The following is a 27,671-nucleotide window of genomic DNA, read 5'->3' as shown; positions in this document are numbered from 1 at the left end:
CTGGGTGCACCCCACGCTGCCCAGGACACAGAACTGGATGGAGCAAGGGAAGCTGGGCTAGAACAGGCGCTCAGTCCCACACCGGTGAAGTTATTTCTTCATGGTTCCTGCTGTTTGTGGTGCTTTGGCGGGACAGACACAGCTCATATCAATGCAGGGAAAGCCAAGCGAGCTTCTCCCTGGATGACCTCCCTTTCCAGGGAAGCAGAGCCAAGAGAGCACCACCGCCCCCCTACCCAAACGCACCCTCAGCACCAAGGTCACTCAGATGCCATCCCGCAGCCGGCCAGGGCCAGCACTGGAGGGAGCCACCAGGGAGCAGGATAAAGGGGAAAGCCGCCCACAGATGGTCAGGAACACAACAGGAGGAGATGAATCCATGAGGAATTGCCCAGCGGTCTCTGAAACTCTCCCTCCACTCCTGGTTTCAGCTACAGGATGCTCGCCTCCACCACACGAACCAGGCACCCCCTTTGCTCACCCCCACTGTGAGCTCAGCCACTGGAGGCTCCGCAGCAAGAGGGGTTTGTGCAAGACAAGCTCATCTGCTTCGGAGCAGCTGCGGGATGATGATGAAGGGCACAAAGCTGCCACCAGATTCACACAATCCACAGCAGGGTCCCTCAGCACAAAGGGAGAAGGTTGCTGGCCAAGGGCAGCTGCTTTGCTGGTACCTTCCCACACCAGCATGGGCATAAGGAATCAGGGAACAGTTTTTGTGAGTGTGTGGTGATAAATTCTGGGGTGGGCAATCGGACAGTTCAAAACCCCACTTCATTTTTACAGTCCTCCAGATATTATTTCTATTCCAACTTCATGCTCACAGCATGGCTGGATTCCAGTCCCAGGAACTGGTCTACAACCAAGGGCTTGGAAAAACCTTCCCTACCTGCTGTCGGGCTGCTGTGTTCCCTTTGGTCCCCCTTCCTGTCCCGACGGAAGTGCAAGTGCTGCATTTACAAACCAAACATGTGCCAGGAACATAAGACAAACTACAGAAATTTCCAAACAATTTCCAACACTGACCAAGATTTTATTTTTTTTTAAACAATAAAAACAAACAGCTGTGCTCTGAGCAAAACCAATGATCTCAAAAAAATTCTTTGAAGTTTACTAACAGCATTGCAAGGTAAGGCTTCCCAAAAAGTTTTATTGAAATAAATTATTTTCACCTAAACATCAATGCAACTCCTTTCATTAAGTTCACCTTTAAATGTCCCTAAAAACCAACAGTAAAAAAAGTTACCAACAATTCTAGATAATACTGGGCTCCTTCTAAAGGACAGTGATGCTAGAACTCACTCATCAGGAATTTAAAAATTAAGTCGCTGCCATGTAAAATTCAACTATGCAAGCTAGCATTGCCGGTTCCAAGTGCATCTCGTGTCAAAAGTTCTTTAGAAAAATCACAGGTTAGCAGATTGGATTGCAGCCTGCCTATGGCCCAGCTGCCCCAATTCTTCTAGTCTCATGGTGAAGTCATGGGGTTAAAAATGAAATAAAAAAGCAAGATATCAGAGCTATCTCCAGCCTCTTCTTTGAAGTCCATCCATGTTGCTCTGAAGTCCGAAATAGGCAGGCTTTTCGATTGTACTCCATCGGCTTAATGTAACACTGAATGCCAGGGGCTACAGCCTCCCCTCGTGCCCCTTCTTCGTCACTCGATTCCTCCCAGTCTCTCACTTCTTTCTGGCCATAAAAGACAAGGAAAAATAGCACGGCCCCGGGGAGTGAGCAGAACTACAAGTCTGCCAGTGCAGAAGAGCCCAGCAATGGTAAACAAACTAGTTTATGCTGGAATCAATGCGAATTAGCACTTTGCTGCACAATTCATGATTTCATTTTTTACTACATTATGTAGCTAGACAGCTTCCATCCAGTCTAAGACCTGACTTCCCAGCGATACCGCTCCAGCCCTTCCAGCTGGTCTGCAGAGAACCCTTCATTCACCCTCGATACAAGCAGGAACCTAAGAGCAGGAACCTGCTCATCTAATGCAGGGTTTGCTGCAAATTTCTAAGCTTTCTTCCCCTCTTGGAATAACTCTCCCTGGTCTCAAGCTGAACTTGCCAGTGCCCTCTGTGACCTGCACCCAGAGCTGCTCATTTCAAACACACTTCCCCCAGCTTCTGCTGTGCAGTCAGCCTAACACCTCACGCTAGCTGCAGAAATCATGCCCGTGGTTTACAAATCGCCTTTGTTTGTGTAGGGGATCAATGTCACATAGAAAATATTACAAAAAAGGTTAATTTGTCAGCTGTCCAAACATTATTAGACCACATGCTTTATACAGCACAGAGGCAGCCAGCTCACTCGGCAGCACAGCTAGCTGAACTCTGAAGTGACACTTTCCTGCTGGTATAGAAAGCGCAGGGTTTTTTTGTATTTCATTTATTTATTCAACATTGCTCACGAGGAGGAGGAGGAAGGAGAAGCAGTGAGCGCTAAGAGTTTTGCTGCATCTGAAGTCTCCGTTCGGCGGCAGCAGCTAGCGTCCTGCGACGCAGGGTGACGGGATCGGCGGAGGCTCCCTCGGGCAGCGAGGGCTTCTCTGTGGTCAACTCCTCGTCAGAGGTTTTGTTTAAATAACGCCTACAAGAGGAGAAAGGAAGATGGGTGAGCACAGCCCACCTCATTGGGCTCTGGAAAATACTCAGCTGGTACATCTAGGAAACAAGGTGGGGGTTAAGGCATACTGAAAGCTGGAAAATACCGTGCAAGCACACACAGCCTCTGTACTCAAAGACAGCCCATGGCACACCTCACAGAGTGGGAGAAACCCAGTGCAAGATCCTTGTGCATGTGAGAGGGAGACAGAGGTCTAGAGGAGTTCTAGGGAGTTCTAGAGGTCTGGGCTCTACTCTTAACCCAGAGCAGCTCAGTGAGACTTCAGGTGAGTTACGGAATCTGTCTCCATTATTCCACCACCACATTCCAGGTGCAGGTGGTGTCTACCCCAAGAAGCTAGTCACTGACAAGAAGTAAGCCTTTGACAGGAAAGGCACTTCAGCTGCAAAGCCTCGGGTAACACAGAAATACAAGCAAGCAGCATCCAGAGTTAATAACCCAACACATTTTTGCAGGTAGTGACAAAATACCGTAGTTTGCACTTCCACAGCTTTTCAACACAAATAAGGAACTAGTAACCACAACATCAAAAATGCTTTTGTTTCTCTAAAAAACATTTTTCAAAGAAAGAAAATTATTTTGGGAGAAAGCCTATTTAGGGATAAACAGTTAAAAGCCATCATAACCCCAGTTATTCACATGGCAGCATTTCAATATGGGGGAGGGACACAACTCAGTGTACTTTTTGTAGACCCTTTCTGTGGCCTCCCTGAGATAAAATGGCAGGGACAACACTTGTTACAAATGCTAAAAAATTTTTATCTACAGCTCCAAAGTGTTTTTCCTTCCTTATTTTTTTTTAAATCAGCAACTAGACGCTAGTAAAATTCACCAACATGACTAACTCATGTGAAATAAGACTCTACATACAAGACCTATTACTAACTGAGCTAGAAGAGAGTCAGTCATGCCCCCTTCAACAGCGTTGACTGGTTAATCATGAGCTCCTCTGGCATGTTTTAGTTAGTGGCAGTCTGTCATTTTTGTGCTGCTTACTGCTCAGGGCTCTTGCTCTGCATTTGCAAAGAGCAGTGCCGGACAGTCAACTCAGCTGCAACAGCACACCCAGTGCTGGCTGACACCTAAGCTAGGAGATAAACTAAGGTGCACAAGAGGGCTCGGTACAAGGCCTCTCACTACAGGCTCACACTAAAGCTCACTGAAGCTGGAGAAATCATCCTATGATTTCAAAGAGCTTTGGATCACCACTTAGGAAGCTGTGTGCATGCTGCGACACATGACGCTATTTCAAAACTGGGATTATCAGTGACAGTTGTCTTAAACAGCAACCTGAGCCTGCTGTAGCAATGTATTCATTCCTCTTAATACTTTACGCATCAACTCAGTCTTTCAGTGGTCATAATTCATTCAAAAAACATTCTGGGGGAAGTGTAACTGAGTGGCCAGGCTGGATTTTTAGGGAGGAACATACTTTCGAGCTTGCTGCAACAAGTCCTCCTTCCGCTGAACCAACATGCGCTGCCTTTCATCAGCTGACTTTGAAAAGCGACTTCCCCTGGCTTCAAAATCTTCTGCCTCACTGGGTTCTGCTTCCATTTCGCTGAATTCTACCATTTCTTCCAGTCTTGAGTTCAGTTCAAGTGGTACTCTCTCCGTCTAAAAGAAAAAGGGGAAGGAGGAGATAGGAAAAGTTTATAGAAAAGAAGTCGCAAGTCTGTGCAAAATTTGCTAACAGGGCTTCTTTGCATCAAAATAACAAGCTACAAAGAACTGTCATTTTCTGAGGCACTGGAAGAAGCTAGAGTCTCCCTTGGCTTCCTTTGAAAGCCCCAGCCAAAGTACAGAACAAAGCTAATTCAAGACACGTTCAAAGCGCCTGTATTCTATAATGCTCTATCTTGTACGCCATGTTTGAAAGTGATCTCAAAGACATAAACATTAATTACTCATAATTAATGCTGTCTGAAAACGGGGCATTTGATACAGCCAGATTCTGGGGCTGACTTGATAAGCAGCGTAACAGTACAGAAGTTAAAAGGCAGAAATCCACATAGTAAGGGAAGAACAGCAAATGTGTTTGCAAAGAGGACGTGGGCGTGAGAAGGGATTTTACGAGGCCTCGGTAGCAGTATCTGCAGCACCCGAATTACCACGTGTCAGGACCGCTGGAGCGAGGCTGGCAACTGTCCCAAGCTCAGCGTGTCAATAAAAGAAGCTGGCGGCCCTGCACATACACCTCTTCCCCCTGGACAGCTGGCAGACATCACTAATGTGAAAATTGAGCTGATGACTGATGACGCCGGTACTGCAGCGTAGGTGAAGCAGCGTATCCTGATCACGTCCTGTCACATACAAACAGATCAGCTCTGCCGGGGAAAACAAGATGTTGCTGAGCGCGGCAGCTTCAAGAAACAAATCACCTTGATGAAAGGCTTGAGAGTTGAGCTATTGTTTTGTATCCCAGAGGATTTCTGAAACAAGCAGGATGCAGCAGAGAGCTATTAGCCCAGCCAGCTCCTAGCTTTGGGTCTCTCAACCACTGCAGGAGCCACGACAGCGGGGCAGGTGGGCACAGGGGGGACCACTGCTCAAGTCCCAGCAGCATGGGCACGGCGTACACTGCACGGATTTTAAGAGATGATGTGCACGGCAAGCTGAGTCACCCCAAAACCTTAGAGATGTCCCCAAAGTGCCAGCTCGCTGACACAACGCCTTCAGAGGGCACCCACCAAGACAGAACTTAGGGGAGGGCTCCCTGTAGCGCACACATTAATGCTGGGGTAATGAGGTGGGGATACTGCTGGCCTGCCTCAAAGCAATGCCTCGACCGAGGGGAGGACGGGAAAGCTCCCCTGAAGGATCTGATCCTGTTTATCCAGGGCCAGGACAACCTCAGCAGTTCCAGAAGAGCAGGCACAGATCACCCCAACTGCTGCTTCTCATCACCACATCCGTCAACGACAAGGAAAAGGGGAGCTCGGCCAGGTAAGGCAGTAAGGAGGGTACTCGTTATGGCCAAAGCCCAGACAAGCTCACATTTTTCCCCCATTAGAAGATGGAACTACACTTCTTTCTTGTAAAGTTACAAAGATGCAAAATCGATCCCCTGAGCATTGTTCTGTAAGAACACGAGAGAGCCCTGAGGAGTTTTGAAGAGAAAAGGATCAAAACTAATTGCAGGAGGAGTTATGACAAGCCTCAGTATCAGAGCAGGTGTCAGATGCAGAAACCTTCATGCTACAGAACCTACTCCTCCAAGATAATATCAGTAAGTTCATGAAAACCATGGGATGCCTTGGAAATGTTTCTACATAGAGCCACCAAGTATTTAAGCAATGACAATAAGCAGGATTCTCAAGGAGGGGAATCAGCTGCACCAGGAAAGCTTCAGGCCTATAATGACAGCTTACTTGGTAGGTCTGAACAGCCCTACCCAAACTCCACTCAGGATTAACAGATAAACACACACACACACACAAATTTAAAGGATAATCTTCAAATACATTTCAGCACATGAAAATACAAGCTTGCAAGAAGTAGCTATAGCTGCTCACAGACCCGTTCTTACAAGGAGTTAACAGCAGAGTCAGAAAAAAGGGAGGGCAAGTACAACCGGGATAGAGAGGGAGCACATCAAGCATTATGCATGCTGCTGGAAGCATTAACATTTCAATATACAACGGGAGAAAAATATGTGCACAGCATCTTATTAAGTGTACAGGCCAACACTGGTAGAAGCAGTTAATGTTCAGAGCATTATCTACAAACCTTTAACAATTTGTATTGTGCTGATGCTCAGAAATGTCTCCAAGCTATCCTTATGGCAGCACTGACACCCCAAAACCACAAGTTATGTTGGGGGGAGGGAGGGGGATGTCATTATCTCTATCTTAAGATCTTAGAAGTCTAGATTGAATTACGTTGTAACACGTAACAGAGGAAAACCTACCTTAGCCATGAAGAAGGGTGCTTTTATTTGAGCATGTGAGCTCCCCTAACGGGTTTGCCATGATGTTGGAAGATGTACAAAGACTATCAGTGGGCATATTCATTTAAAAAAAAAAGAAAAGACAAGATTGAAAGCTTGTAAAATCTACTGTAAAGCTGCAACACAAAGGAACTAGAGCTGCCAGGTTCTCTCTTGGAGGCTGTGTCATAAGGTGTGAAGTTACATTTCTCCACTATTTGGAAACGCAAGTCTCGCTCACGTGCAATGATGAGGGCTCCTAATGTCCCTCCCCTCTTGCATTCAAAAAGCTTCTTAAAAATCAAGTGCAATCTGCTGAAGTAGCTTGTTTGCTGCTAGATCTTTCCACACAGACAAGAGCTTGACTGACTATAGCAAAATATTCTCCTGGCAAAAAGAAAGTCTGTAATACGCCAAGTACTTGGTTAAAAACTGAAATCAAAACTGAAGAGAGAGAAAAACAGACTGGAGTTTCCTAGGGGATGGCCCTGAGCTCCCAAGTCTCCCCTCAGCAACAGAAAAAGTATCAGCAGAAAGGAGCTGAGCCAGCTTGTCTCCCAGGCAGACCCCTGTGGCTACGTAACAAGGGTGGTCAGCTTTCTGAGCCAGCCTGAATGAACGCTAAAGGCACAGATCAATCAGTTTGGCCTCACATCCTTGGAAAAGCATTCGTCTCCTGTCCTGCCAGGGAATGTGTTCAAACACAAAGGCCTCCCAGCTCAACTCTCCTGTGGCAAGGTCCGCAGAGGGGTATTTCTGTACCAAGTGCATCCGCAGTACAGTCAGAGGATGGTGTGGATACAACAGGAAGGAGAAACATGGACCAAAACGGGCAGGCAGCAAGCCAGGTCTAAAACAAAGAAGTCAAAGCCTTTAGCAGCAGGCCTACTTGCTTTAATTGCACATCCCCAACTTAAATACAAACCACCGGAGCAGAGGGACTGGCTGAGCTGCCCGGTTCAGACACTGGCCTGTGACCCTCGTGCACGCAGGAGGCAGGAGAGGGAGAGCAGCAACGGGCACATCCCCTACGCCACCCAGCAGCAAGTTCCTCAGCGCATGGCCATCTCAGGCCCCCTCTTCAGCCTTCGCCTGCGAGTCCCATTCGGGGCAGTAAGAACCATCCAGTAAAGCTCACTGAAGTTAGCAAGTTTAGTTTGCTCCAACTACAACACTTCATTTGAACAAAGGTCTTCGCTGTAACTCACACCAAGCACACGTCACTGTTTGAGAGCACACCTTCAAGGACACCACGCTTGAAGTCTCCTACCAGGTTTTTAAAGTTCAGTAGCAGGACAGAGAGACAGGCAGAGCCGGGCAGGAAGAAAGGAAGGGACAGCAACACAAACATACAAGCAGGATCTGAAGCCAGTTCCCAGCTAACACAAACTAGCTCAACACTGTAGAAACAGATTTTACTGATGAGGAACAGTGAAAACGCCACCAAAACATTCTAATTAACTCAAGAAGTTACTCCAGAGATTTTAGATCCAGGTCAAGATTTGCATTCCTACAGTTCTGCATCCCCTACCCCAGGCTTTTATCAACCACCTGTACCCACCCCTCACCACCTCTTCTTCAGCCTCAGCTGCAGAACCAAAGCCCAGCTTCCTCCATCTCGCTCCCTGCTCATGAGGGAAATGCTGCTCTTCAACGCCAAGCGAGAGGCAGGTTGGCTATTTAAAGGGTGCACGGGTCAGAAAGTAGCCCACCTTACAAATCCACTCTCTTTCTAACCCAGCTGAAAGGAAGGTTCATAGAACAGAAAACTTCACGATTTTGTTACTCCAGTCGGGGAAAACAAAAGTACAGTGTGACCTTACTCTACTAGCAAGCTTTTTTTCTTCTTCCTGTCTCATTTTAGCTAGGCCATGCTGCTTTAAGTCCTTCAAGAGGAAAAGCAAAAAGTCATTCCTGTGCTTTGCATGTAAAAGGGCTACTGTCTCTTGGCCCTGTTTGCATCCCGCTCCACTCACAGCAAAGCTCCCCAGGTCTGCAGTGCTTCCTCCAGATCACAGAACAATTCTTATACCCAGAAGAGAAACACTACTCATTTTCAGGGAAGTCCCTGGAGACCTACAGGATGGGAATGGGAAGAGGAACATGAAGAGCAAAGCGTCTGCTGTCTTGCTCTCCCCATTCCATAGATGGGGTGGGCCTGACAGACACAAAGACGTGATCATCTGTTCTTTGCATCACTTGAGAGCACTTTCATTGAAGAAACAAAGAGAAGCTTAGTAAAAAGAAACGTACACAGAATCAAAGCATGGCTGAGGTTAGAAGGGATCTCTGGAGATCATCTGGTCCAACCCCCCTGCCAGGCAGGGTCCCCTAGTGCACGTTGCACAGGATGGCATCCAGGAGGGTTTTGAACATCTCCAGAGAAGGAGATGCCAGAGCCTCTCTGGGCAATCTGGTGCAGTGCTCTGTCACCCTCATGGTAAAGATGTGTTTTCCCATATTCAGATGGAAAAATAAGAATTCTTTACAAACAAGACCACCGTGCTGAAGTCTTATCCGAGATTACATCACTTCAGTTGCCTGACTGTGAAATGCAAAGGAGGGCGGCCACCAACCTGATCTGATACTGAACTGAATGCACTTCTCTGTCCATACAATTTCTAATTGTGCTTTTTGGCCATTTTTATGCCAAGTTACCTGGGTGACAGTTTCGGTATCCTCCTGATCCGTACTGTGCCGTTCCACAGGGTTGTTCAATGCAGGTCTAACGTTCTCTGCACGCTGAAATGCAAACATCATGGGTTTAATACAGCGTGTGAAATGACAAAACAAAAACAAGCCCTTTGAACACATTCAAACTCTGCCTTCTGCCACATCATGTGTTGTGTTCAATTTAGAAACAGATAAGTTAGCAATAAACAGAATGCACTGTGTTGAAAGAGAATTCTCTCTGCTTCCCCACACACAGACTGGAACTGCACTCCAGATAACAGTGCTATCTGATGTGCACACAACCAGAATTCAATATTCTTATTAGCAGAAATTTTGTCCCCAGACTGCTTTACTGAAATCTGCTATCGCTAATTAAGAACAAGGCATCATTTTGCCGTATACTTTCTTTGCAGAAAACCTTCCTAAATAGTACAATTCAATTATGTGTCAGCAGAGAAATCAACTGGAAATGTTCTAAAGGCTCTGCAAACGAGCAACGGGGAAGAGCTGCTGTAACTGAACAAATATTTGTCTCTAGTCTAGCTAGGACATCTTCAATATATTTTTGGTACACGACTGAATATACTGCATTTACAGAGCTTCAAACAAAGGAAAAACAAATCCCAAGTTTTTGTTGCTTGTTTTTTTTTAACTAGAATTTGGCACTCTGTAGCACATTTGAGACTGCACAGGCAAGCACTGGATGCACCCTGCAGTCCAATTGTATCAATCGGGGCAACCTGCACGCATGGGTGACAGGTTTCCAGCTTTCCTACATAAAGAAAGCATCCTGTATTGCACGTGGATAATGCTAAAGCACAACTAACTGAGACAACAGCTATTATCCTAACATATCAAAAGGCCTTCTAAGTGCTATGGCAAGGAATGGATGTGTATACTTCAATCAGACACAACAGTGAGGAATTCTGATTAAGTCAGACATGGCAATGTGAAAATACATCATATACTAGACAGCCAAAACTGGTTTGGCTCTTCCGACTGCAACACCTTCAGACAGGTAAAATCTGAAGAATAACATTGCGTTAAACTAAGCTGGATTCAGTGCTTTGACTTATCCCATACCCCTGAAAGCTCAGTTCTGTGATAAGACAGACAGACATTTCGGGTACATGGTCTGGCGACTTACCTGTGTGGGGAAAGGTACCTGGATGCGCCCTTCTAGGATGTTGTCGGTGGTTATCTCTACGGAGCGGGTTAACTGTAGATCCTGTAGAACTAAGTGATAAGGAACCTGAGGGAACATCTCCTGAATCTGATGAGCCTGGAAAAAGCAAGGTTTATACAGTTAGTATCAGGGATAATTAGAAGTTCGCTGGTTAAGTATCTTATCAAGAAAAAAAAAAGAGCAGTTCAAAGATGCTATTTAGGGTATCATAACCCACATATGAATTAAAAAACATAAAAGAAGGAAAACCCATGCTGGCAGTGACTTACAGGGCAGCATTTTGACTCCATTGAAGCCAGCAGCAAAACTGCAACTCCTATGGAGACATCACATGGACCTGAAAATTTAGGTTCCTGTTCCTTTGTGCTTGTAGATGCACAAAAGCTTCACAAGCTTCCCAACCCTCATTTTATGACAGCCCTTTTAATACAGATCTGTACAAAATTCAGGTGTGACCGAAAGTTAGCTCAATATTAAAAAATATAAATATCATTCTGTTCTGTCCCAGACAGGTTCCCAAAATGGCAAGGACAAGCGGAATAAGCTTTAATCGCCTATTCCCTCCAGCCATCCTGCCTACAAACCAGCTTTAATACAGTCTGAAAGCTCAAGCAAATTAAACCTGAGTTGTCAGGGCACTGTTGTTATTGGATTTCAAGTTACTTAAATGGTATCTGAATGAAATAGATAAAAGTAAGAGGGCAGACAAAGAATATGCTTTTAGAGTCCGACAGACGGGCTTTATTAAATACTAAAATTTGTGTTTTAACTAATGCTGAAAGTTAGAAAGGAAAAATTGAGAACAACACAAGTCAGAGTAGAAGGTGTTTGGAAAGCAAAGCAAAAACTGTGCACTAGCTGACAGTGAGTTTAAACACATGCAACTACAGCAAACTTAACTCTCCATTGTACTTATCTGTGACCAAAACAATTGACCTAGCATTTCAGCTTCTGGTCTTTCCCTTGAAACACCCCCCTAGGGTTTTATTCAGTAACACAAGAATTTCACTTATCTTCTATTAAAAACATGTAACACTTTAACAGAAAGGCCCAGGTTAGCAAACTACTAAAGCAGGGATTTTAGTATAAGTTGTTGCTACTTTTAATAACGCACAGCGATAAGAAATCATTACTCATCCTTAATAAAAGCCCATTTGTGTCACTCTGTCCTGTAAAAGAAAACTAAGCTGACCTTCGATGGAGAGTCCCTGCATATTTAACACACTAAATCATCTCCCAACACCTTCCAAGTCCCTGACGACCCCAAGCCCCCTAAAACTTGTGGCCTTACCCTATTGAGGCTTAAACAATCGCAAAGGCTACGGAGAGATCTCATGTTCAGAAAACTTCATTGCCTTCAAGAGGCACCTCACTAAACACATATTAACTAAGGGCACACAACAGCTTGAAGAACTTACAGGAAATGGCACTTCTCAAACAAAATGAACTTATATATTTATATTGCGTGATGTCATATCCTTCTCTTTTTGTTCTACACTGGAGCGTTTACACATGAAGTCATCAAACCTGGGACTTCATCCTCAACACTCCTGTTATCATCATGAATCAGCAAGTCAACTGTGCTACAGAGAGCCCTATCCCACACTGACAGTACTCTCCAACAGATACAGCTATCTTGGAGCTTAGTGCTATTAAAAATAAATACAAAAAAAAAAAAACACAGAGAAAGGGGTTGACCAGTTGCCACTTGGCCAACAACTACATTTTCTGGTTACAGACTCTGACCCTTCACTACTGGAAGTTGTTAGTGAAGCCAAGTACTGAAAAAAAACTAAAGTCACACCAAGCAATTTGAGAAAAGGTCTATACCTATACCCCACAAAAGTACATGCAACTTTTCTCCATCACTTACCTCGAGCCCTGTCCTTTTGCGTTTGCATGTCTGAACCAACCTACAGCCCTAGCTTCAATGAAATAAAGCTTTTCCCACTCCTAAATACTGTTTTGACTTACTTCCTCCTTCTGTTCTCTAACTATATGCAACTCTTTCCCTCCTTGCACAAATAGGAAGGCTGAGGTCCAAAACAATAAAGTAGTCTTACCATAGCATTGAGCTGGGAGTTGCTGGCTTGTGCAATACCAAGGATGTTTGTAGTATGCATCACTTCTACTGAAAAACTGGGCAGCCAGCTGGCAATTCGAGAACCTAAGAAAGAAATCACCAAGGAATCAAGCAGGAATATAAGAGGTTCTATGCGGGTGAAGTACTTCTGCGTGTATTCAACTCAAGTCATCGTATTTCCCCAAGGTACATAGGGGGAGGTCTGCACTGCAATCCATCCGTAAGGTTTCCCAAAGATGGAGATGGCTGGAGTAAGTGAGTACCTGCCGGCCTCCCAACAGACAGGACAATCTCTTGAAACGCACTGTCACAGTGGCTTAACGATCTCAAGGCTAGAAGAGGATCAAGAAAACAAAAACACCTCATTTTCTTGCTTTAATGTCCCCATTAGAGGGAAAGTTAAAATAATCCAGAACGAAATTCAGTTCTGGAACACATGAATAACTCCAGCAATTTTACTAAAAACAGGCCTGCTTCTAAACAAGCTCAAAGTGGTTCCAAAATGGGTCAGATAACAAGTGGCTGGCATCACTGAGAAAATATCACTACGTGGGGACAGAGTAACTTCAAGTGACTGCTGTAGTTACGTGCTCAGAGTAGGGCATGTGGCCGACTCCCTCCTCCTTCCCCGTTTCCATTTAAATAAATGCGTGGTTTGAGCTATGCAATTTCTCCTCCTGTCTTCACAGTAATTTTGTGGGTCCTCAAGCCACTGGAGAGCACTGGGGAGGACAGCTATCACAACACAGAATGGTATTCTAAATATAAATGTCTCTTGGAGACCTAAAACACCCCAAAAGTGGGAGCCATGCAAGAAGCTACCAGCAGGTCTCAATACTTAGAAACACCTGACCCCTCTCTGCTCATTATGCTCCCCCACAATTTCTAAAGGCTACAAAAACAAAGAACAGCTCACTGTGCAAGCTTGCAGCATCTCAGCTACACACATAACAGGAGGTCCACGAAGACAGAGCCCAGAGATGAATATTTGCACTAGTGAAACCTACTGAGAAGCAACAAGACTGCCAGCAAAACCCTAGGAAACTGTGGCAGACAAGCACACGCTGATATCAAAACAGTTAAAAAAATAAAAAATGAAGATATTCCTTATAAATTGTCTCTTGCAGATAAAGTTTGAATGCACACACAGAGCTCATCATGGCCTGAAATCACACAGGTTTTATGAGTACTTGTAATAGGCTACTGAAGTCCCTGGAACCAATATGTACAACTGTTCCAGTTACAGGACTCCTAAGAAGCAGCTTCTGCACCTGACAGCCACTACAAGGTTACTGCAAACTGAGTGGCAAATGGACTTGTGAGAACTTCACATTACCCAGGGATAGGGGAAAGGCTGACTTCTAGACTCTCCCACACAGACTCCCTTTGCAGCTGTCAGTGATTAACCAGCCACCTGGTGGCAAAACAAGACACAGGAGTTTCCCGTTCTGTTGGTCAGCATGGCATGCAACGGATAAATGCCAGTAGTGAAACTGTTAACAGCAACAAATCAAGGAAAAGGAAGCACTCATCAGCACAAAATCTTTCAAGAAATCCCTATAGCTCTGGACAACTTCAGAGACAAAAGAACAGTAAGAAACATGAACAGAATTCACTCCTGTGCAAGGCTGTTCCCTCCGTTTATTTGGGCAACAGCAGACAATGTCAAATGTGCTCAACCCACCATCGAAGTGGAAGAAGTGATTGTGCTGGTTCAAGCGTGGTCTGCCTTCTGCTACTGCCACAGGGCCCAGGTTCTCATCCAGATTTTCCCTTTGGTGATCCTCCCTCACGTGATGGCTGTCAGTGATATTAAGAGACATTCTGCAGGTTGGGCAAGATGTATCTTGTTCGAGCCAGGACCGCAGGCATGAGCTGAGAGGAAAACAGTAATATTGTAGTGAGTTTGCAGCAATGTTCCAAGACGTCAGTATCAGAAGTACATCGAGTAGCTGTAGTGTATTTTGTGCAGAACATAAAAAAGTACACATGAACTGCTTTGAGATGATTTGTGAGATACACCTGATGAGTTCCTGAAACTGGCACAGGCTTCTTACTTCTTCCAGATGAAAACACTCTAGTGTTCACTTTTAATAAACAAGCTTGCAGATTTATCCCACGCTTCAATGCTCTGCCAGCCTGCTGACCCTCTAGCTCAGAGCAAGTAAGTTTTGCCTGGAAGGGAAAACAAAGTGTATCTTTTGTCTCACAATCCCCAACTGAAAAAGGACATAAAGCAACGGGACAAATATTTCTTCAAATGGTTTGGATCGGAAGGGACCTTAAAACTCATCCAACTCCAACCCCCTGCCACGGGCAGGGGCACCTCCCACGAAAGTGAGTACAACTCGGGGCACTTTCTCAACAGATAAATATAAACCAGTGCTGTGCCATGGCAATGCTCACCTAATTCTGAGCATTCACTGTCTTGCAGAAAGTGAGAAGCGTTTGAAATGCAGGTTTCAACACTCAGAGCTGTGCCTACTTTTTGATTCAGACTGGTATGACCCAACTGAGGTATTTTTTTTGCACGTAAAACCAGATTTTCAGCATGGAAGACTGAATTTCACAGAACTGAACACATTTCAGGACTACAACACATATTTCACACTTGGAGGGTGTGTTGGTTTTCTTTTGTTTTTCCAGCAGGAGATCTCAAAGCGTTTTGGAAATGAGACACTAAAAATGATCAAAAAATAGTCAAATAAACCCAGCCACCGAGGTGCTGGAAGCCCCAGGGACCCTTCCCACCCGCACCAGCACCCAGCCAAAGGGTTTGCTGTCGGCCAGGAGGTGCTGTACCCATCTTGTGCTGCAGCAGGGCTTGATCACCTCCCGCAGGATGGCTAAAACCAGGTCAGGCTGGCAAGGTTTCAGGGCAACAGCCGTTTTGAAACTGAGTGCTTCCTAAAAGAAAGAGAGAGTTTCTACAAAGCCTAAACGATTGAGACACCCACTCCCATTAAACTTCAGCTGTTTATCTCCATACTAATGATCTCAGCAATGTGAATCATCCCTGCCATCTTCTACTCCAAATACATGGCTGTGACAGAATTCACATGACATTGAGAATGGACACAAAAGCTCCATGTTTAGCCTGTTGGCAAAATCACCAGGCTTTTGTGAGAAGAGAAGCCTTTTTTAGGTTGTATATAGGGTTATTAATTATACCTATTTTTATATGCAAGCCTAAGTCATTCACTTCAATACGTTCCCTCCCTAAATACACCAAGGAGGTAAGGGAACTTATTCAGAAGAGAGGCAGATGGGTCATTTTAGACAGAGAAAACAACTTTCTGAAGAGGAGACCCTGGGCTTCTCAAGTGCTCAGGAGGTGATTAAATATTCATATGATTCAGTAGCACTGCAAGAGGAGTCTCTGCTACTGAGGCAAATTATCTCATTAGAGACTTCTTGGAACACAGATAAATATTTATGGCAAGGTTTGTCACAAATGACAACAAATTAGCACACAGCTTATAACCTCTGCTCTGACAGCTACCAGAAAAGTAAAAAGCTATTTGCGGAAAGGAATCTGCTCACATGACACCACAGGGAGAATTTAACTGACCGTGCACATTAACCACCAGGCACTTCAGAAATTCCTGATTCGAGCCCCGTATCTTCTTTTGTCACTAAGCACAAATGTAAAAATGTAAGTGCTGCTACAAAAGATCTAAGAAAAGGTGCATCTAAGGTGCACCCTGCCTTCACAAGCATCTACTGTGGTTCACTGCTGAGTGAGTGCAAGAAACAGGATGCAGATCATTCCTCTGGTCAAGAGCTTCCCAGTTCCAGTCACCTGGGGACCTCTTGAGCTAGTCTGTTTAACCTCCTTCAAAGCCCTGTGAACTCACTGCCCCACAGAACCACATAATCAGACCTGGCCTTCACAAGCATCCTCGAGCATTCATCACCATGTCTGGATGTGCTATACAGAAAAATATTTCCTGGTTTTCTCTTTAAAGTTGGTATCTGAAAAGCACAGAGGGGTCTAACTATTTTTCTTCATCACCTGAAAACCAACACACCCTTATGGAAGAAGCAAAGCCTGGGATAAACTAAAGGTGGAAAAAAGGTCTGTTTTACCTAGCATTTACACAGCAAAGCAGGGTACAGACTTGCAATTGAGATAACGTATTTTATCATTATCTGCCTATCAGCTGAGAAGACACATGCTTGTTAGTCTGAGGGGAAACAGAATGGACCAAGCGAAACAACTAGAACAGGAAAATGACAGAAGTGAACGTGACCTTCACTTTGTAATTAGAAGCAGACCAAGTGAGCCCATGCAGGAAGCAATCTCAGCTTTGCCAACAACTGGTTGGTTGTCAACCTGCTGTAACTTTCAGACATGCCCACATAACCCTTCCTTTCCACAGTCAGTTCCACTCTCCCCAGCCCCAGGAACCTACTTGTGGAAGAGATGGCCACAAGGGAGTTTACGTGCAGACTGCATGGAGTCCCAGCAAATGGCACAGTCGTCATTATTGACTGCAAGCTCCTCTGGTGTTGCAATTGCAAACCTGCAAAGAACAAGGAAGAGACAGAAATAATGATTACCCCATCTCAGCACAGCCTCCTGTGTACAGAATCTTGCACTGAGAAAACCTTAATCTCCACATTAACTTTCCCTTGGATGAGGTGTGCCAGAATATCTATCTTTTCCGTAACCAGAACTCATGCTGCAAAGTTTCTCATACACGTCCCTTCCATGCCTTCTTACAGACATTTTTGGCACATCTCTGAGTATGTCCTAAGTTCAAATAGCTTTGACTTATTATCTTCCAAGGAGTACGATCATTAGGTAGAGAACCTCAAGTTATAACCTGTATAGATTTGGCTTACATCATTTTTCTAAGTGAATTTTAATAGCTGTACCCATTAAGATGCCTTCTCGGGATCGTAAGTATTTATGGTCTGACTGATTTTGCCCTCAGATTTTACCAACCCCCACTTGTCTTTGAATTAAAATATCACATATTTTGAACTACAGTGCCATGCAAGGAGGTACTACGTAATACCCCAAAACAGACAGTATAGAGGTGCATGTTATAACAGTATTATATATATTATACATTATATATATTTCACAGTACTGCTAATGTGGAATATGTGAAAACCAACTACACAAATGCATGAAGCCAGCTTCCACTGACAGCTTCAGCAAGAAGCTAGACTGTGGTTCTTCCAGGACAATCAGGATGACAAAACCGTGTTAAATCACTCAGATAAGATGTCTCAGATAAGACACTTGCAATTCAAACATCTTTGTGAGAAACTTCGAGGAGTTTAGCAATTGCATCTTACTGCAAAGAAAAAATGCACTGGGGATGAACTTTGTTCTGCAGCTCTTAGCCTGCTATTACAGCCACTAAATGACCTTTCACAAAGAAAACCTTGGGAATCTCCTGAGAAGTCAGTCTTCTCCACCTAAGTACAGCAGCAGGCACCAGAGCTGGTCGAATCCACTGAAGTCTACAATGAAAACAGCACAGCAACATAGAGAAAAACTCCCTGCTGCTCCCATTAATACTAAGGACGCAGTTGAGCTATGAAAACACTGTATCGGAGATGCAGAAGCACCTGGCACAACCCGAGGTTTTAGCAGGCCTCTCCATTTCTCTACACTGCCAGAGTACAGAGGGATAGCCTAAAGTAATCTTGAGGGGTTCTCAGCTCCACTCCATGTACAGAACTAGTTTGGAGTTGTTTTCAGGTTTAATAAACTCATACTTAGAGCTGAACAGATTTTTTTTAATTAATATTTTGATTAAATTTCAGGCAGTAACTGAATGGCATGGCCTAAGGAAATTAAAAGCATTTATTTCTATCCCAGCCAAAGTCAATATGTGACAACTGAACCAGGCAGAGCTCTGCAGAGCTTGCGCCACCCCTACCGCTTAGGGCAGTAGACAAGGGAGAAGAGAAGAAATACTGGACAGGGGAGTTCACTTGTGACCAATAATACTTGTTACCTGACATACTGCTTTTATAAAAGTCACTCCTACGTATCCCAAGACTGTGAAGATTTAAGAGTTGGATTTGGAAGACCGTATCTCTCCAGATCACAACACGTCATCGTGTTTCAAAGCAACACAAGGGAACCCCAACTTCTTGATGGGGATTCTCTATCCAAGATAAAAATCAGTACCCCAGAGCAAGTAAGAAGCTCACCTAGCCTCCATGTTTCCGACCACACGCAGGTAGTTCTTGTGCCTCCGAATTCTTCGTTGAACCTCGTGAAACAGGTAGCGCAGCTGCATAAAAATCACCAGGCTTGCCATTGACAGCCAGATGTTGCCAAACAGCTTTGGGAAAGAAAGGAGAAAAGAGAGAAAAGTGATTAGAAACAAACACTGTGGGAACCAGGAGACAGCCACAAGAAACTGCATCAGCTCTTAAGTGAAAAAGATTTCAAGAAACCAGTACTTGAGTCCAAACTAACCACACTTGTTCACAGGAGCTGCTGCTCTTTACATCCTCAAACATGAGCAGTACACCATTTGTAACGAGGATAAACTGTATTCAAGTGTCATTAATTTTAACATCCACTGCTACCAGTGAAAATAATTGTCTGATTACTCAATAACAGAGCTAATTAAACACCTATTAAATAGGTAATTATGCAGTAGTTAATACTCCATAACAAAGTTATTTGTGAGGACTTCAAACTGAACAGGAGGAAATAATGACAGAACCCCCTGCACTACATTTTCCTCTTAATTTAAAGACTTTTCTATGGTTGGTTCATAAAATAAGCAAAACAGTAATTATATATATTTAAAATGCATATACCCAACACTCTTTATTTTAAGGCAAGTCTATTTGCTCAACACTATCTCCAATATTTCATACCAGCATATGAATGTGATGCATCAAGTCTAGCGAAAGCAGGGTCAGCTCCATGACAAAATCCGTGTAGTACACATAAGTGCCTTTGCCTTCCCATGTTCCTTCATGGTTGAGATCCCAGAGATGAATTACGTATCTGCGAGAGCAGAGACAGTAACATTATTTTATGTTTTTCATTAATTGAAGACCCACATTTTTCAGCTTCTGAAGTGCTTCTCAGGCAAGATTTTGGAGCTTCATGACAGACCTGGAAGGCCAATGGTGACCAGAACAAAGAGGTTCTGCCCTCATCATGTCCTACATGTGCCTTACAGATACACATGCATGCTACTTCCTTAAAGCAAAAGTTACAGAGATCAGGATCTTAAAAGAAAACCAGTAAGATGACATGAAATAGCATAAATCAATCCCCAAACAGCAGCGCCAGCCCATTTTAATCCATACCTTAGCACAGTACTATGAACACCCACTAAAGCTATCCATCCATTGCAGAAATTGTATTTAAAAAGCAGTAGGGGCAGAAGTTAACTGCCTTTGCCCATCTCCAAATATACATTTGCAATTCAGCAAGTTAACTATACACAGCTCTTAAATGCACACGCCGTGTACACCTTCTTGAACAACCATCACGGAAAACACGGGCTACTCACCGTAAAATCACGTGAGCAGTTCTGACTGTCACAAGCAGAGACTGCAAAAGAGGAAAAAAATGACACGTTAACAACATCCTGGCAGGGGCAGTGGTACTGAGGCAGGGGCTGAGGGCTCAAACACAACGCATTTAGTGCGGCTGAACAAATTCCTGTGAAACAACGGTCGTTACAGATGACTGCATGTGCGCAATATACCTGCACCAAACATGAAGATTATACATAAATTTAAATTTCTTCCACCGAGAAGAAATTGATCCTTGCAGAGCTCAAACACACAGTGCTCACAGAGCAGCCACGAGCATCACAGCCTCTAAGCCTCTCTTTTTCCCCCCATTTATGTGACATTATCATTTCCAATTCTCATCACTCGGCGTCGATACCACAATCCCACCAATTACCTCCTGGTGAGGGCAGCAGGCCCCTCCTCGCCCCACCACTAAAGAAAATGCTGAACCAGACAGCAGCAGCAATTGGAGGAAGAACCAGAGAAGCACTTTCAAGTCATTTCCCCCCTTTTGCTAAGATGTGAACAGCGGGTAAATAACTTCTCTCTCCAGTGATACTTACTTCTCTAGGCTGAGCACAGAGAAAAAACCTGAGCGCATCAGAAAGTGTAAGCAGACCAGAAGTCTGAAGACAAGTCACCACAAAGGTGTGTTTCTAGACCTCTGTAGGGGTTTCTAGATCACCTCTCTCTCTGTCCTACCTGTCTGGCCCCCAGCGTCCCCTCCCTTTGCTGTACCATCCCAGTGAGAGATCAGGCAGGACAGGCCCCCTGCAGACTGCCCATGCCACCCCATGGCTAGCAACTGCCAAGGGACACCAAGATGCAAAGGATTTGTAAGGAGCAACTGCAAACCACTTCTCTAAAGCTGCCTGATGGCATACCTTCAGCATAAGCATTAAACAGTCACGGAAAAACAGTCAGACACGCTATCTTCCTGGTACAGCACCAAAACAGTTGTTCTGAATACTTTTTCCATTTGTAAAAAGTGTTCTTAAAATGCTTCTCTAAGCATATTTAACCCTTAGTAACGTCCGGCATATCTGCCAACTATTTACTAGGTGGCTTTAAAATATTTTTTTTCTGTGCCTATGACACCAGTAATCTTTTGTCCTAATAAGGGCTTCAGGATGAGACACTCAAATCATTCAAATAACAGAAACAACCAAGAATGTAACAGCAAGTCACCTAGCACCCTGTTCTGTTCTCACGACAAACATCTTTCATTAAAATCTCAATCAACACACCAGCTGCTCCTGTGGGGAACGTCCTGAGACCCCCTCCTGTCTCCGTTACCCCGTCTGTGGGTAACAGAAAGAGGCTGCGCTTTGTTCTCAGGAGGTTTCTGGCTACAGAGAAGCTTTGAGCAGACCACGGAAAAAAGTAAATACGTCCAAATTCTAACCATGCAAGCGGTAAAACAGAACCCGAGCTGCTGGATGGATATGGCATTGAGCACAAACCAGCCTACGTGGCATCGTCTCCAATAAGAAAGACATCTGTCAGGTAGAAAGCTGAAGACTCCAACTCTGAAACTTTTCAGAGAGGTTAAAATGTAAGCCAGGATTTGGAATGCATGGAATTTCAATACTCCCCTTTAGTTCACTGTTTTGTTGCCAAGACATGATTTATACCGGTTAGTGCCGAGGCAGCGAGAGCATCAGCACCAGAACAACAAGGACTGGGTCACGGCGATGGTCTGCAGTTCTTCCGCTGTTTCTAGAAACGCCTTTCAGCACGCTGAGATACTTCGCAGAGCGCGTAACGTTGCATCACCAGTTACACAACCGGGCGGCCTGAGGTCTAAGCGCATGGCAGGACGCCGTCAGTGACGACGCTCACACAGCTCTCGCTCTGCCCTGATGAAACTGCTTCGCTGCTCACACTCCTGTCCCCTGGGGACGCTGCGCCGGAGGAGGCAGCTGGCAGGTACTGGTCCTGTACGAGAACATGCAGCTGGGAGGCAGTAAGATGATGGGTGTGGGACGAGAAGTTAGGCAGAAAAATACACTATTATCTGGAAGGTATGATGCCGAGATCTGAACATCACTATTATTAATTATATGGGCTTAACTGAGACATACAGAACTGGATCAGAGTACATTTGCTGCAGGAATGGAGAAATCGTTTCTTGAAATAAAAAAGGTGCAAAGAGGGACAGGATGGTCATTACTGAACTGTAATTCTCCAGTAGCATACTACATTAAAGCAAAACAATCCTCAGTGTTCACACACAGAAAAAGAAGAAACAACCAGACTGTCCTTATTCAGCCTTCTCTGGGCACTTCCACATTTCACATCCGCCCTTTGCAGGAAGGAAAACGCTGACAAACACTACGAAACAGGGGGATGCCTAGCTAAAACCCAAGGAAAACATCCTTATTGCTCTACTGAAAACCCTCAGGCATCAAGCTAAAAATCGATGCTTGCAGAGTCCGGAGAGAGATGAATAGCTTAATGCAACTTAATGTAATTAAACACACACTAATGGAACACGTTTGGCAGGGTCCCTCTCGAACAGCGTCACACAAGCCACCACCAAGAAAACATTTCAGCCTTCAGGCTTTGATGCCTTTTTGCTGAGAGCTCGAGGACCATGAGGTGTCACTGCTAGTACCTGTACAGAAAGAAGCCTCGGTGCTTTACTCCGTCTACATGAGTGCTGGCTACTGAAACCAAGGGAACTCCTTCTGGTCACCCATATTAAAAAGGTGCAGGAAAGGACAAGGTTGGACAATTTCATACGAGGAAAGATTAAACAGACTAGATTTCTTCTGCTGGAAGGAGAATCAGAAGGGGAACAGGTGAAAGGTCTATAAAATTGCAAACAACGTGACGAAGAGTCAAGAGGGAATGGTTCTGTGCCGTATTTCATCACGAACTACGAGAAAACAGCCAGGGCCGTTATCAGGGAGGTGAGTCACAACAACTAGAAGGGCTCATTAGCGTACACAAAGCAGAGCGAGACCTGGAGCTCATTGCTTTTGGGTACTGCAGAGGCCAAAGTATAAGTGAGGTCAGTGAACGATCAGGCAGCTTTCCAGAGTCGACCTGTGGCTATCAAACCCAGCAGCAAACCTCAACTCCAAATGGCCTCAAACCCCAGGAGACCTTTTCCTACACATTCTCCATAAACCTCCTCTGCTGCACACCTACAGCTTGGTTGAGGACCACGCACTTATGCTCTCCTTTATTAATAAGCAGACAGAACAGACCCCACTGGAACAAACACCTGGCCCCTATCCTGCAGCCCAAAACACGTCCACCACGACACTGTTCAGAGCCAAGGAGGCAACACTTCAGAACCGTGACCCTCCCTGATAAACCTGCCCCAGGCGGGTACAAGGCAGATACATCCTTCTGCCGAGCCAAGATAAGAGATGCACCATTAATGAGACCCCAGCTATTAGAGACAGACTGAAATCTTCAATATTCTTCCATCATGTAACTGCAAACCTGGCCCCGCTGCATATTCTCATATTTAAAGGACAGTAAACCGATGTGTTAAATAACTGAGCTGTGGTGTGACCAGCACAGTACTGTAAGATGTACCAGCTGATTGTTTTCTTTGTTCCTCGCTAACTCCGAGTGTGAACTCAAGGTAGCGGAGAAGAAAAATAAATCACACGTGCCACTTGCTATCTGAACTAAGGATGTGCCTGCGCGACTTAATTGCAGTTCTAGTGGTTGCCACCCCTGTAAGACTGTCACTTCCCCAGGCAGAGTGCAACAACCATCATGTCACAAGCACGCTGATCTTTGCCCCACAAACATATTGATGCTTGCCCCACAAACATATTGATGTTTAGAGGAATGCACAAACACGAGCTGCTCAGCTCACCCAAGATGCAACTTTTCACACAAACAGAAGCAAATCCCATGAGCACGCCTTAGGGAAAGGATGTTACTCGCTTTCTGGGAGAAATAAAATAGAAAATACCACCTCAGAGAAACAGGCTGAAGTGCACATTACATGTTCATGTACACGCTCTCTCTCTCTAATGGCTATTTCAACTAACCCTTCTTGCAATGTTCATGAAGCACAACCATTATTTTTTCATACGCTGCCATTTGATTTCAGCATCATCTTACAGATTTAGCTTCTCATCCTTTTCTTCAGACAAAGAGTATTCGTGGGCTTAAGCTCTAAGCAGGGAAAGCATGCAGATCTGGCAACTATTCTAAAACAAAGAGGAGGGCATTTTATGCATCTTCAGAGTTTCTTCCTTGTGGGAAGCTAAAAGAAAACCCACCACAAACCAAGGAGTGTCACGCACCCCAAAAGGAGGGATGAAAAGCACAGCAGGAACAAGGACACCCGAAGGTAGCCTCACCTCTGCTGCCATGAAAGCCAAGGTGTGCATGCCGTGGGTGTAGCCAATAACCGCACAGACGACGGCCAGGCCGCAGCAGGACAGGAGCATGGCGATGAGCAGGGTCAGCACTCTGATGTGGCTGCTCATGGGTGTCGTCGGAGAAAAGGAGAGCTGCAACACAAAAATGTAAGCAACAGGTTTAAAGAAGCACTCCATCCACCCTGCCCTCCATACTCGCCTCCCTAGACAAGACCTAGTTCAGGAAAATCTTCTGCTTTCCAGAATAAAACCATGAGGTTTTGCGACCTCAACCATGCAGCACAGCAGTAAGCGATGTGGAATAAAGCTAAGACAATGCACCATCCCAAAGCATTGCTCATCTCCCTGTCACTTACATTCACAGGGTGTTTTTTTCAAGCCAGAAGGGATCATTATGATTATCTGATATAATGTTCAGGTCACCTGTGTGAGAAAAACACAGGCACTTTCTCACCCAGTAGTTTCTGTATCAAACCCACAGCATCTGCTTCAGATGAACACGTGTTTTAGAAAGACACCTAACCTTGATTTAAAGGCTTTGAGCAACGAGAATAACTACTCTGCATGTTTTGTTTTTTTTACCTCACAGCTAACCTGAATTTGTCCAGCTTTATCTTCCAGAACTTAACGACATTGATGAAAGTAGACATCTCCCCCCAAAAACTCACTTGCAGCTAGAGACTGCTGGACAGAGCCTACTGAAAATAGTTCTGTGTCTCATTCAATAGTATATATAACATATTAATTACCTGAACTCCTTTAACAGTAGGCTACATCTGGACTGTCTAAATCAAAAATGACCCAAGAGGCAATGGATTTTAGCGTTCCATCCCCTTATTTTCAGGGCAGGAAGGGGAAGAACAGGACAACGAAAGGAGTTGCCCAAAGCTTCACTCTGGTCTGACTGAAGTTGACTCCCATGCTTTGTTTTTAAATTGGTTCTTTCTTCCTTGTTTTATATACACGCTTTGAAGGCAGAGGGGTATAATAAGGATTCTTTCCCACATGAGCTTTGTTCTTTTACAGCTTTCTGAACTACACCAAGACTACCATACGTCTGCCTCATTCATTTATGGCTTAATTTTCCTAACCCCAACCAAACTAGTTTCAAGCTTGGTGCTTAGCTACTTGTGAATTAACAGGCCTTACTGGATATTAATAAAAATCATAATAAATTGCAAAGCTACCAAAAGGAAATTCATGGATTCAATTTAGTTAGAACTTTTAGCCAGGACAGAGGAGCGGAGGAAAACGTATGTGCATTATAAATGTTTAAAGAGCAAGATTTATTGTTCAAATTCCAGTTCCCTCTTCCTTGCCTAGCCTTCCTGTGTCTCTCAACCAAAATTATTCCTGGTATTAACAGAAACTGGATATAGCTTATGAAGAATGTTGTGCTGTGTATTGGCAGTCAACATTGGGTAGATGTAAATGAGCTTGAAACATGAGCACAGAATTCACAGAAGGAGGTTTTATGGACCAGTCCCGAAGGGCACTGTTCTAAGGGATGTTCTGCTGTCAAGATTTCTTCACTGAGAAGAGCTATGAAATCATCTCACAGCATTATGTAACAGTAATTACAGGGCACATGTAATGAACAATTTATTAAAGAAAATAAACCTCTTCGGCTCTATTTATCTGCTGGGAAAACCGAAGGAGTAAAACTGACATGGCATTCCGAAGCAACTATTTGAAGCTAATGGAAGTGCACATGTTCAGCACCTCAGGTGGGGAAAAGGTCTCAATGATCTGTCTTCAACCTATAATGAGCCAGTGCCTAAACCAGAAATGGAATGTGCATAACCCAAAAGATAGCCCTTAATCAAAACTTACATATTCAAAGCGATCCTTGCAGAGCTGAACCATAAGATGAAGAAACACGAGCCCAGAGAACCAGAGGCACCACATGACCACTTCTTCCACTGTCTGAACATTCAGCACACCAAAAATAAAGATGAACTTGTAGAAGATGAAATTCCAGAACTTATCCTTGAGATGCTGAAAAGGAAGACGTTTGGTTACTGCCGTGAAAGCACTGACAACCCACAAGCATAAAACTCCCTGCCCAAAGTAAATAATACGTAGGGGAGTGATGGAGGGGAAGAGAGGAAGAAGATGGAAACAGGAACATGACAATGTGTTAGCAAAAGCCAGATGCATACACATCTATAATAGTATTTGTTACCATTACTGAATTTTAAAAAAAATACTAAAAACATTAGAAGTCCCTAATATTTGATTTTCCACACCCAAGCAACACAGCTACTGGGCCTCAAATACAAAGTTCTCCCTGCTGTGTTGACCAGAAGAACAGCCACATTAAGTTAGACACGATGTCCAAATAGCCTAGCACCACGCTCCCAAAAGTACCCATCAAAAGTAGAGATAAAGGAAAAGATAAGAAAGTCAGCTCTTAAAAAGCACAGTGCCTACAGTGGAGAATGAAATGGATGAGCGATTAAAAAAAATGTATTCCCACGCACATGCAGCATGAAAGAAAAAGTATGATCTTCTCGAGCAGCAGACAGAAAGCCAGTTTGTTGAGGAGAGAAAAATGTTATGGAATAGAACGTTTGGTTAAGGAACATGATGAAATCACCAGGACAAGAGTTAAGGCAGGCCCAGAATTCCTTCCCAATGCTGCCAGTTTTGGCTCACCAATATTAATAACCTCTAAATGAGGACTGAAGCTTATCCCACTGTCCAAAACCAAATGGATCCACAGTTATCGCCTGCTACTTCTCATTTTAAGAGGGTGGAGAACATCTTGGAAATTATCACTGGTTACAATTCCACATCCTCACAGTCAACATAGATGAAAAAAAGTCTGGCCCAATGCAATTTCAGAGTGCCCTGTTTGTGAAACACTTCACTTGGAGGCTGTAAGGGGAGGGAATCGCAAGCACAATAGGCTGTGAGGGATCCATGGCTATTCATGAAGATTTAGGTGCCTCGGCTCTGCGTGTCAAAAATAATCATAGCCTGATTTTTCCTAGAGCACTGCAATTACATGATTATTTTTAAAATATATACTATTCCAACCACTGCTGCCGCTTTTATCTTTTGCAGGATCCTGATATAAAAATAAAACGTGGCTTTAATGGTCCTCTTGCTGAATTTTTAAAAACATTCTCGCCTAGCCTCAGAGCAGGACGAGCAGCATGAGCCTTCTGACCTGATCACCTCCTTTCTGCGGGCATATGCCTACCTACTGCCTCTTACACCTGGGGCGGATCAACCACCCGCTCAGTGCCTGAGGCTGGACAGCACGTGCACTTCTCGAGCAGTCAAAGCACAAAACAAGGT

The 27,671-nt window shown here is 44.4% G+C and overlaps 1 protein-coding gene across 2 annotated transcripts in view; it reads right to left on the bottom strand.

The window, feature by feature from the left end:
* Positions 1-1,001: 1,001 nt before the first annotated feature.
* AMFR (autocrine motility factor receptor) overlaps positions 1,002-27,671 on the bottom strand; it is a 28,970-nt gene continuing 2,300 nt past the window's right edge. For both annotated transcript variants that reach the window (XM_080551875.1, XM_080551876.1), the window contains exons 3-14: positions 26,199-26,363; positions 24,345-24,497; positions 20,004-20,044; positions 19,357-19,489; positions 18,676-18,809; positions 16,914-17,024; positions 14,183-14,373; positions 12,479-12,582; positions 10,377-10,511; positions 9,215-9,298; positions 4,061-4,245; positions 1,002-2,592 (exon numbers count right to left, since the gene is read on the bottom strand). In XM_080551875.1, coding sequence (XP_080408001.1) covers positions 2,445-2,592; positions 4,061-4,245; positions 9,215-9,298; positions 10,377-10,511; positions 12,479-12,582; positions 14,183-14,373; positions 16,914-17,024; positions 18,676-18,809; positions 19,357-19,489; positions 20,004-20,044; positions 24,345-24,497; positions 26,199-26,363 — 1,584 coding nt within the window. In that variant the 3' untranslated portion in view covers positions 1,002-2,444. The remainder of the gene's footprint in view (positions 2,593-4,060; positions 4,246-9,214; positions 9,299-10,376; positions 10,512-12,478; positions 12,583-14,182; positions 14,374-16,913; positions 17,025-18,675; positions 18,810-19,356; positions 19,490-20,003; positions 20,045-24,344; positions 24,498-26,198; positions 26,364-27,671) is intronic.

Source organism: Anser brachyrhynchus, assembly GCF_964034855.1.
Source record: "Anser brachyrhynchus genome assembly, chromosome: 12".
In the NCBI taxonomy this organism is placed as follows: Eukaryota; Metazoa; Chordata; class Aves; order Anseriformes; family Anatidae; genus Anser; species Anser brachyrhynchus.
This window is presented reverse-complemented; position numbering and strand designations above follow the sequence as displayed.